Source organism: Cyprinus carpio, unplaced genomic scaffold (assembly GCF_018340385.1).
Source record: "Cyprinus carpio isolate SPL01 unplaced genomic scaffold, ASM1834038v1 S000006795, whole genome shotgun sequence".
Classification (NCBI taxonomy): domain Eukaryota; kingdom Metazoa; phylum Chordata; class Actinopteri; order Cypriniformes; family Cyprinidae; genus Cyprinus; species Cyprinus carpio.
The window spans coordinates 1,843,090-1,854,732 of NW_024879381.1; the positions used below are offsets into that span (position 1 = coordinate 1,843,090).

The window sequence follows — 11,643 nt, forward strand, 5'->3', positions numbered from 1 at the left end:
TCATTAGAAATAAGGTCTGTAGAGATGTCATGTCACACAGATCTAAAACTCTATTTAAAATATTTAATTTTGTCTGCTTTTGCAAATCATCCAGCTGTAAAAATGGACTATTCAATGGACGCTGTCAGGGCTCAGACAGGAGAGAAGACATTTTTGAATGTTTTCGTTTTATAACATTACGGTTGAATCACTGATGTAACATGGACTATCCAAGAAAGCTCTTGGATTTCATAAAAAATATAATTTGTGTTCCGAAGACGAACAAATGTCATACAGATTTGGAACATCGTGAGGCTGGACAATTAATGACAGAAGTATCATTGTTGGGTGAACTAACCCCTTAAAAGTGTACAAGACAAGCATGTGTACCCTACTTTACTAGAGCACCATCTAGTGCCATAACCAAGAATTCACCTTTCCAAGATTAGCCTTCACCCTCATTCAATATAAATACAGAAAAAAAGATTTTAAAATGACAACTGCTTAGATGTGGTGTTCATATTGCTATGGATTAAATTGATTAAATTGCTGCTCGGGTCAAAGGTTGAATCCTAAAATGTAAATGGTGAAAGTTTAATATGTTTTTCTATAATATGTATTTCTATTTAATGACAAAAACAGTTTAATTACAAACTCAGTTACAGTATATTTAATAGCATGTGTCATATGTGCAAACAAGCATCATTCACATTAATTTCCATGATAAAACAGTTGTTATATGGGAATATATGTTGTTTTCCTTGGATAATACAAAAAATCTGGGAACAGATATCATAATCCACATCAAACAGGATAAACCTGAGAAAGAACGAAAGTTTATACAATTAGAAGTCTACCATTGTTCAGCAAACAGATGGTGTTTATAACAGGGGTCAAACATACTTATTTGCTGTTCCTTTTCCTCTCCTGGAATGAGGTGATAGAGTCCAGACTGAGCATGCAGAAGATTTAAGGGAAGGTGATTATTTCAATCACACAGTGATTATATTATAAAATTCAAACAAACACATACAAAAAACAAACAAACAAAAAAGAACAAATACAACAGACATAGTTCATGTTTTGTAAACATAACTGAAGGAGACTGACAAAACAAACATCTATATTTACACTGATTCCTTTAACAAGCACTTATCCAACACAACTTTTAATTTTCAAATGGAAATTTATATAATGGACAGATAATGTACAGTAATAAAGTAGTGAGCTTTACCTTAAGGTAACAGAACTGAACAAAGAAAGTGACTGCAAAAACTTGGCGGTAAAAAAAAAAAAATACAACATATGTTGAAACAAAAAAATAGAAGGAATAATGAAATATTATACATATATAAAACATTTAATACAAGCCATCAAACATCAGAACTGGTACAGAGTAGAACCACTTCTCTGTAAATACTGACAGTTCAAGCTTGTATTTTTCCACTCCTCTTTAATTTCCCATCTAAGTTACCCAAATATGAATTACTGCTACTGTGATGTCCCATTATCAGCAGTCATCAGTTAAACCCCATTCTGATAAGGGAGCTGAGTGTTGTACACCATTCTCCTGTAAGAAAACAAATGATCAGATTTAATGATTCAGTCACACACAAAAAAATATAAGTTTATATTTTTATAATTAAAATTTTAATATTTTGTGGTTCAGTAACATATAAAATTTTATTTTATTTATATTTTTTTTATTATTTGTCTTGGTTAGTGTGAGGCCTTTTATGTTTAACCATTACTTGCTTGCAGATAAAAAACTTTTTATGAAACAGAAACAAGTGCATTTCATAATATTTACAAAATGTTGAATCCATTGGAAATTAATGCAAAAGTCTGATTGCCTAAAGCTTTTAATCATGGCTGATCACACCATAAATTAATTTAGAGATCCAAAAACATCATAATATTTTTGTTTACTAATACAATAACATGATATGACATAAATTTAAAAGAGAATTCCACCATATTTTTTTAAGTAACAGTATGTTTTTTTTTTTAATTGGTATTTCTAGGTAATAATTTCTGAATGAAACTACACACACACAGAAATCTCAGACAGACTTATAACTGTGATTTTTGCAGATCTCACAGAAATCATTACGTAAATTCAAAGATTTTTTGCAGACAGAAAGACACAAATAGTAGTATCTCACCTCATTGTAACTGTGCAGCCTAATGATGCCTGTTTCAACAACAACAAATTAAATTAAGCATATAGTACTTAGATTAATTGGAACAAATCTAATCTTGTCAAATCAGCTGTATGTAATGCTTACCATTTCGACCTGCTTGTGTAGATTTCCTGTGGCGATAGTAAATCCCAGCAGCAACTGCTGCAGCCGTAAACAACAGAACAACAACAACAACAACCACAGCATATATTCCTCCTTTAGCAGCTGAAGACACTCCTGAATCTGGAACAGATAAAGACAGACAATCATTATTTCTAGAGATTGACTAATAATCAACTTTAGCAATACATTTGACTGTTTTACACTTGTCTACCTAGGTCACCAGTATGATATTGATTTATTTCATAAATCTGGTGGATTTTTGAGGAACAGCAGCAGCATTTACAGGACAACTGACTAATATTATACATTTCTGTCATTACTAACAATAGACTTGCAAAATTCATAATGTAATACAACTCAATGTGATAAGCATGTGAAGGTGACAGAGATGATCTCAGTTTTATTTTAAAATTGAACCAAAGCTCTTTCTAACGGCCCACAATGAAATCTTTCACTGGGTTGATTTACATATTTCAAACTGTTTTCTAAAACTGCAAAGGAATGTGCGTGGAGTGACTAATGATACTCACCAGTGACAGTAACACTGAAGCTCCTTATGATACTGATTCTGCTGCGGTTCATCTGTAGTTTATAATCTCCAGAGTCTGTGATTGTGATGTTCGTGATGGTCAGAGATCCAGTCTGATGATCCAGCGTCAGTCTGTTTCTGAATCGTCCATCAGGATCTTCACACTGACCATCTGTGCAGGTTTTATTTGGATCTCCAGTGATTTCAGCGATGGGAGTGTCATTAAAATACCACGTCATCAAATAATTCAGGTTTTTAACTTCAGGATCTAAAGTGACAGATTCTCCCTCCTTCACTGACTTTCTCTTTATTTTATCTTGTTCAGCTGCAGGAACATCTGAAACACAAACCAACAGCTGCTGGAGGACTCTTCTGAGGGGAAAACACTATACATGAGTGAACTGTGGAATCCTCTTTACTTTGTCTAGAAACCAACATTTATCAACAATTTAGCTCATAAGCATTGTTTTTTATCAAATCATTTGCACTTTGGATTGCTGATTAACTAAAAAGAAACCTGAGTAACAGATTAAATTAAACAGACAATGATAGGACCTTCATCTTCATCAGAACACGACTAAAAGATAAAATTAATAAATAAACAATTGAAAAGCAGTGTTTTAGATCATAATGAAATATACATAGATTTAAATCTACAAATTCCACTACAATTCCAACAGTAAATGTGTTTTTGAAAAAAATACCTGTTATGAACTAATATACAGATAAAGAGAAACCCACAATGTCACAGCAAAAAAAAAAAAAAAAAATCACTAAATTTTAATGTACATGACTTGTTTTTACACATAATGACTTACCATATACAGCAACAATGAAGATCTTTTCAGTCTTGGTGTTGCTGCTGCTGATACGTAGACGATAAAGTCCTGAAGCCGGGTCTCTGATGTTCATGATGGTCAGAGATCCAGTCTGATGATCCAGCTTCAGTCTGTCTCTGAATCTCTCAGTACCTTCATTATTACACTGAACATCTGTACAGATATCACTGAGATCTCCACTGATTTGAGCGATACGAGTGTCATTAAAATACCATCTAATCTTCTCTTGTTGGTTTGTTTTAACATCGGTGTATAGAGTGACTGAATCTCCCTCCATCACAAATGCTGACTCTTCTTCTGTATTAGTACTGAAAAAACCTGAAGAATAAATAAACAGTTATTATAAGCCAAACTAAATTGCCAAAAAATGTCAAATGTCATTATTACAATTAATGGCAAAATCAATGTTTGGAAATGTAAACTGATATTTCCTACTGACACACTACAGCAAAAAGACAGAAATAATGTGATGTACTTGATTAGAAAAGCAATGACTCACTATGAACAAAAACAATGAAGATCTTTTCAAGGTCTCTGCTGTTTTTCGTGATCTTTAGTTTATAAACTCCAGTGTCTGTGGGTCTGTTGTCTTTGATGGTCAGAGATCCATCTTTATTATCCAGTTTCAGTCTGTTTCTGAATCTCCCATCACACAGAACATCTGTACAGATCTTACTGAGATCTCCCGTGATTTCAGCAAGTTTAATGTCATTAAAATACCAGGAAATCTTTTCTTGTTGGTCTGTTGTAACATCAGTGTGTAGAGTGACTGACTCTCCCTCATTCACTGACACTGACACTCCATCTATATAAACACCAGACACACCTGGAGAAGACATTAATAGTTATTATAAGTTACACAAAATTATACAGGAAAGTGGTGTAAATATAATTTCTAGATATCCTAAAAAATGTGATTACAGAAATCTGTCTAGATTCATAATGTAACAGTCAAACCAGTGGCTCAGTGGTAGAGCATTGCGTTAGCAGCACAAAAGGTCATGGGTTCAATTCCCAGGGATCATATGTACTGGTGATAAAAATGTACAGTCTAAGTGCACTGTAAGCTGCTCTTGTCTGCTTTCTGCAGATTCTGAGTCTTATTTTGTGATTGCATTGCATTGCATTGAAACATTGTATGAGCTTTATACCTACTCTAATCGCAGAACACGTGCTTTTGGCAGCAGTCTTATGTCTTTTTGCGTTATTCAGCCTGAGGGTGGCGCTCTTAATATTGATTCACAGGCTTTAAGCACACATGAAATAATAGAATTGCCTTAATATATTATTATTTATTGCTTCCGAATGTTGTGGAGGCAGTCATGTCTGTTCTCAAACATAAAACACAGGGCAGCGTTTACAGGGAGGAGTTAAGGAAAGCAGGGATGGTGAAAAGTTATTGTGATGATTTAGTGTAATATGTTAGAGTTTGCTGAGCTGATTGATATGTCTTGGTCTAGATCGAGGTTTATGTAAGCTAAGGCAAAAGCGGTCTCAAATCTGCCCCAAAGGGCTCTCAACTAGAGCGTGCTTTAATTTGTTTATGTAAGCTAAGTGAAGAAAACGCAGAATCGCGGATTCCAGTCCTAAAAACGGAACAGTTTGGTTTACAGTTTAACGCGGAATGTCACAGAATTCGGAGGTCATTGCACTTCTATTTAACTATGAATCCTGCATGTTCTGCGTGTCTCTGTTAATGAATGGCGCAGCGCGGCTTCGTTTATTACACACACTGAAGCGCGTGTGACGCTCGCGGTGATTTCAGCATCTGTCGTCTCTCTAAATGAGGGCGAAAACACATGAACAACATCTCCAGAACTGCACTGAGAGTCACTTCATGAGCATTTGACCATTTGATTTGAGTAAAACTAGTGTCATATCACAAACACAGAACTGTAAAGGTATTCACGGTAACCCGTCAAAATAAAAGTCTGGTTTAATTTAAAGACAAGAATTTGCCAGAAATGTATTAGGCTACTATTGTTCAGCAGAATGTACATAGCCTACTACTACTACTAAAAAGAAACAAACATTATTTTTTTAAGGAATAATCACACAACATTTCTTCCATGTTTTATTTTTAATAGTAAATCCCCTTTGTTTACCAAAAATCATGTTTGCTTAATTTTCAATAATTAAAAGAAAAATTAAATGAATGTTTTATGCCTTCATTTGATAACCAGAAAAAAATTTAAATACACAACAGAATTTCTGAGGGGGAAAAAACATTTCATAAGGCTATTTTAAGAATAAATTAAGTTGTTTTTATGCATTTAAATAATTAGACATGCTAAAACACAGAATTAGGTAACAATAAAACAAATGGTGAAGAAAAAATAAAACATTTCATAGGGCCCTAAACATGTAATTTTTGTTAAACCTTTAATAAATTGATGTGAAAATGTATAAGTGTTATGATTTTAATTAATTAGACATGCTTTTTAATAAATACAATTAAATTTAACCATTAAAAAGGAGTTGAGAAAATTTCAAACAGAAAAAAATGGAATCCAGAAAAAAATAAAACGGAAAAAACGGAATTTAGAAAAAAAATAAAAAGGAATTTGGGAAAAAATAAAACGGATATCATAGGGCCCTACATATTTTTTTTGTTTTTGGTGTTTTAGGGTTTTTAAAGTTGTATGTATTATATGCCAGCCCATGGTGACAAAAATATATGCAAAAGTAACACAATGCATTACTTTCCATAAAAAAGTAACGCATTTATTTACCTTTTTTATGGAGTAATGCAATATTGTAATGCAGGGATCCTCAAATATGGCCCACAAGAGCTACTTTCCTGCAGAGTTTACTGTAGCTTTAAACATAATCAAACACACCTGAGCATGCTAATCACAGGTATAGCCTTGCAGGTAAATTCTGCAGCACACAGGCACAACAGCAAGATTTGAGGAACACTGTTGTATAGGCTAATTTTAAAAGTAACGTTTTTCAGACACTGTATTAGTATGCATATTATTGTGCATTAATGTAGTCTGTAGTATTTGCATATCATTATATGGTTTTATTTTTTAGGTCAGGGGTGTCAAACTCAGTTCCTGGAGGGCCAGGGCCCTGCAGAGTTTAGATTCCACCCTTTATTTAACACACCTGATCCAATTAATCAAATCCTTTAGGCTTATTTGAAAAATACATGGTATGTGTGTTGTAGCAGGGTTGAAACAAAGCTCTGCGGGGCTCCAGTCCTCCAGGATTTGACACCCCTGGTTTAGGCTTTGGAAGAGAGAGTTGAACAATTTAAATGTCTTACCAGCCACGAAGAAAGCACACAATGTGATCAAAATAGAGGCCGTCATTATCAACACTTTTCCACTAAAAATAAACGCAGTTTCTATGGAAATAAGTGTTTTGTCCATACGCTGTTGTCCCGCAAAAAAATGAAAGTGAAAGTAATTTTTCCACGACAAGAGACTTTAACGTTTCACTTTCAAATCGAATCATTCGCGTTGTTTCTTTGTTGTTAAAATTGTGTGACGAGTCTTGCCGAGGATTTTGCTAACCGGAAGAAAAACTTAAAACTTACCAAAACATCACAGTCATTTCCACTGCCAGAATTGCCGTAATTATCATTATAAACGCGCAAACAGTTTTGCCGCCGCTGGCATGACACCGGAGTTTAGCACTCTGTCACAATTTTAACGTATCAAGTTAAAATGGTTATTTTAAAAGTAGCATACCTGTTTCAAGATGCAGCGGGTTGTTTCGTTCATTTACGTTACTTCAAGGTTTGCACTTCTCGTGTTCTTGTTGTCTGTAGCCCACATGTGCTGTAGTCACTGGGGTCCAAAATGTCCTGGAGAGTTAAACTCCAGCTAAATTAAAAAACAGCTGCTGCGTCCGAAAGCGCATACTCTCAGAGTAGGTATAGCCTACTTAATTTCAATAAGTACTAACTTAAGGAGCGCTAAAAGAGTACTTAATAATGAATGCGTTCGAGACATCATTCGCCATGTTGACTTTATCATGTGACCTACAACGGTATAAAGGTCAACAACCTAAAAGATATGAAGTATTTGTAAAAAAAAAAAAAAGGATTTGTAAAAAAAAAAAAAAATGAGGGATATGTTGAATTGGTTTATATGTAGCTAATATTGACGAAACTTGCTCTTTTGGGTCTTGAAGAAAGAGCTGCCCATTTATTTTGTGACTGTATAGCCAATACATTTTGGGTTGATTTAAATTCTTATATTTTTAACCCTATTAATATGACCCACAGTTTTATCTCTTTTTTTTTTTTTTTTTTAAAGGCTTATTTATTTAGAAAACCCAAAATTGCTCTCATTAAATATTGTTAATTAGTATTATTTAATGTGCAAATATTTATTTTTATTTATTTTTTATCCACAAGCAAAAGTGGCTTAAATGTCCTTTATGATTTGTTGTTGAATTTAGCTCTTATGTTTCATTCCTCAGGCTTATAAATAACAAATTTATGATTTGTTGTTGAGTTTTGATATTATGTTTGATTATTTTGGATTGTTATTCCACCCAAACACTTGCACACAATTGTATAGCAATTTAATGAAATAATTACATTTATATTTAATGACAACAATAGAAAACATGAATAAATGAGTGAAAGAATGAATAAAAGTAAGCTTCACAAGTCAACAACACATGAAGCAAATCTTCATTTAAACGTATTGTTCTAACAACCATGCATTTACAGGTGGTGAATCCCACATCCTACTGCCATCTCAACACAGCTGTGCCAATTCTGCAGCTTTATTCCAATGAATAAAGCTGACCTTCTATTATTGCTGTCCATCATGTCCCTCACTGCTGCAGTCAGAATGGAATCTGATCATGGATGGGACCTTTCCCATCGAGGCTGGTCTTTGTCCCTCACTGATGGAGTTATAGTGGAATTTTATAGTTGATTTTACATTTAGCAAGCACTACAGTGCACCAAGCATAGAGCAATCCTTTGGCATGCTGAAAACATGCTGCCACTCTATTTTCTTCAAGGTCTTAGAGGTGAACACTGCCTTCATGACGGAGGTTGTTGCATGCTGTGCTGTGCTTCACAGTGTTGCTCTTCTCAGTGGGGACATCACTGAGCCAGAGGATGAGGAAGACCATGATGAAGCCCCCTGAACCACACAACCTTGAGGCGAGAGCAGGAGGACATGTGCTGGAAAATCTGGCTGCTGCTGTGTCTGCTCCAAACATTCGTGTGCCTGCTCTTCATGAGCTGTTAAGAGTTTAACAGGTTAAAATATTTTACAATTCACGTTGTCAGCATTCCATTTCTTGCCAAATTCCGTTTCACATGTTTTGTTTACAATTACATGCTAACTTTTGTTGCAGCATTATTACTTTTGGTGTAGTGTAAACGACTGAAGTGGTAAGCAGAAGGTTGCTGGTTCGCAGCCATCAGTGTGTCCTTGAGCAAGGCTGTTTTTTTCCAGGTTGCTCCAAGGGTAATGGGGATCCTTGTTCAACTGGTTTCTGTTTATACATTATCAGTCAGTAGAGTGCGACTTTCAGAAAACTGGTTTCCATTATTTGATGAATCTTTTGAAAGTCTGGGCTTCATTGAATGTCCCAGCAGAAACAAACATGACTCAAATCACCTTTAGGAAACCCAAAAAAAAAAAAAACAAAACAAAAACAAAGAGGGATTGAACAACATGGAGGCAATTAAGTAATGACTGAATGTATATGTTTAGGTGAATTAACCCTTTAATCACTATGTTACTCTGTAGTTTATGGTATACTTTAACTTAAGGTACTTTGTGTAAACAGTCTTAATTTAGGTCATGGGGGGCCATTTTCATGAAGAGCTTAGGTCCAACCCTAATCAAACACACCTGAACAAGCTCATCAATATCTCCAGGAGTACTAGAAAGTTACAGGCAGGCAAGGTTGGAGTTTATCTATACAGGAAAGTGGACCTCAAGGGCCAAAGTTGAGAACACTAACTTGTGATTAAAAAATGCATGTGTATATATATTCAGTTCTCAAATGTAATATATTGAAAAAAAGTAAAAATATAGTGCATTTCAAAGTAGTTTTCTAACCTTGTCTTCTGAAAGCTTATAAGTTTTTTTTTTTTTTTTTTTTAGGAATGTGGTTTGATCTTTTGGGTGGACAAACAGCTTGTGATCGGGAATTCAGTGTATGTATATTTAGTTTGAAGGTTAAGGGTGTCTTCCTGTCCTGCTGTTATGAGCAGCTTTATAAGACCCTTTATGAAACAGTAAACCACAATGAGAAACAGAGGGAGACACAGAGGTAGAAAATAGCCACACTACAATCTTATTTAACACAACAGCAGAATGCAAATGTTATATTTTTTTGTTGTTCTTAAAGAGAAATTAAAACTTTTGTATAATAAAGATTTATTGCAGACACAAGTCCATATAACACAACATACAGCATAAGAAAGGAAATACAAAAATACATAAAAATTCCATAATAGCCTATAGAATATACAGGCTATTACACCAGTTTCGTCTAAGCCTCGAAGTGTATCTATAACAGCTTTTCAAAGGACTGACTAGGGCTTCGATTATATGGTTCACTGAATTGTCCAGTCGACACATAAAACCAAACATCAGTTGCCTTAAGAATGCCTCACAGGTTGGCACTCTATTAGACACAAACAAATTACTGGCACTATGCCACCTAGGGACACGGAGCAGCAACCTCATTGCATCATTGTATGCTACCTTTAACCGCTGCATACTCTTTTTTCTTATAGTTAGACCACAATTGAGCAGTATATAGAGGTGTGATGTAGGTTCTAAACAAAGAGCACTTCACAGAGTTAGAAACACATATAAAACTTCCTTATGAGCATATTGGCTTGAGCATAAATTTTACAACGCTGACGGTATAGGTCTTTGTCATCCGTCCAGTCATTAGATATCACATGACCTAAATATTTAACTTCCTCACACACAGCAAGAGGGCTGTCCGACAAATAAAAAGTCGGAAAAGTTGATTTATTATCCTCATTGCTTCTAACTACCATTATGTGGCTTTTCTTAGTATTATATTTAATATCATAATCAAAGCCATATTGCGAGCAGACTTTCAGCATCTGCTGCAGCCCAACGCTGTAAGGTCAGAGCAGGACAAGATCGTCTGCATACATTAGATGATAACAACAGTGTTGCCCACAAGACAGCCAGTTTTTAACCTATTTAACTGGTCTGACAGTTCTCCATATAAACATTGAATAAAATAGGAGACATAATTCCTCCTTGTCTCACTCCGTTACTGACATAAAATGGAGCAGATACAACATTGTCCCATTTGACCTGAAACGTTTGATGGGCATACCAAAAACACTAGAATTCTCACTAAAAATGTAGGGGCACCTCTATCAAGCAATTTTACAAACAGTCGTTCATGATTGATTCTATCAAATGCCTTTGATGCATCAATAAAACATAAAAAAACATGGTTGAATTCAGGCTGTTATACCTTGACACAATCTCTTTAAGAGCATAGATACACAAATCGGTTCCATGCTTTCTTTTAAACCCAAACTGATTGTAAGTAGTAAGAACATACATTTCTAACTTTGTATAGCAGTACTTTAGACAAGATACTAACTAATGCAATTGGACGATAATTGTCAATACTGTTGAGCTTTCCAGCCTTGTCTTTAAGCACAGGTAGTAACAAAACAGACATAATAGCATTAGGCAGGACACATGAACCCAAACAACCATTAAAACACATGGAAAGCAAAGACAGACAGAGCTTATGGCTGGCATATTTTAGATGTTCTGCATTAATGAGTCCATACCACAGGCTTTGTTGTTTCCAACATATTAATGGCAACATAGATATCTGCTACCCTAACCCATCATATCTGCTGAGGAAATCAGTATGTTCATGATTGATTCTAACTGGGTTACTTTTGACACAGTTGAATAAGTCACAGTCATGCTCTCTCCAGAGCTCAGCTATTTTTTCTGGGCTACTACTCCTTCAATAGAAGCCGGTAAAGATA

At 34.8% G+C, this 11,643-nt stretch overlaps 1 protein-coding gene across 4 annotated transcripts; it reads right to left on the reverse strand.

Annotated features, from left to right (window-relative positions):
- Positions 1–634: 634 nt before the first annotated feature.
- Positions 635–7,174, reverse strand: LOC109055868. Of its 4 annotated transcripts, XR_006159887.1 has the most exons (8): positions 6,925–7,172; positions 4,153–4,479; positions 3,633–3,971; positions 2,816–3,151; positions 2,268–2,414; positions 2,145–2,173; positions 883–1,549; positions 635–798 (listed from the first exon to the last, which is right to left on the reverse strand). XR_006159887.1 is itself a non-coding variant. In XM_042756105.1 (7 exons), the coding sequence occupies exons 1-7, from the start codon at positions 7,028–7,030 to the stop codon at positions 1,490–1,492; spliced, it is 1,335 nt and encodes a 444-aa protein (XP_042612039.1). In that variant the 5' UTR covers positions 7,031–7,174; the 3' UTR covers positions 635–1,489. The 4 variants fall into 4 exon arrangements, 3 of the variants coding, with proteins under 3 accessions (XP_042612039.1, XP_042612037.1, XP_042612038.1); XM_042756105.1 differs by having other exon boundaries at positions 635–1,549; positions 2,277–2,414; positions 6,925–7,174; XM_042756103.1 differs by having other exon boundaries at positions 635–1,549.
- Positions 7,175–11,643: the final 4,469 nt, after the last annotated feature.

What these genes read in the sequence shown, in the direction of transcription:
- LOC109055868 (XM_042756103.1), bottom strand. Translation starts at nt 7,030, where the DNA reads ATGGACAAAACACTTATTTCCATAGAAACTGCGTTTATTTTTAGTGGA. An exon ending in TACACAAGCAGGTCGAAATG is followed by an intron (nt 2,174 to 2,267) that starts GTAAGCATTACA and finishes TTGTTGAAACAG; the next exon opens with GCATCATTAGGCTGCACAGT. An exon ending in GGCTGCACAGTTACAATGAG is followed by an intron (nt 1,550 to 2,144) that starts GTGAGATACTAC and finishes GTTTTCTTACAG; the next exon opens with GAGAATGGTGTACAACACTC.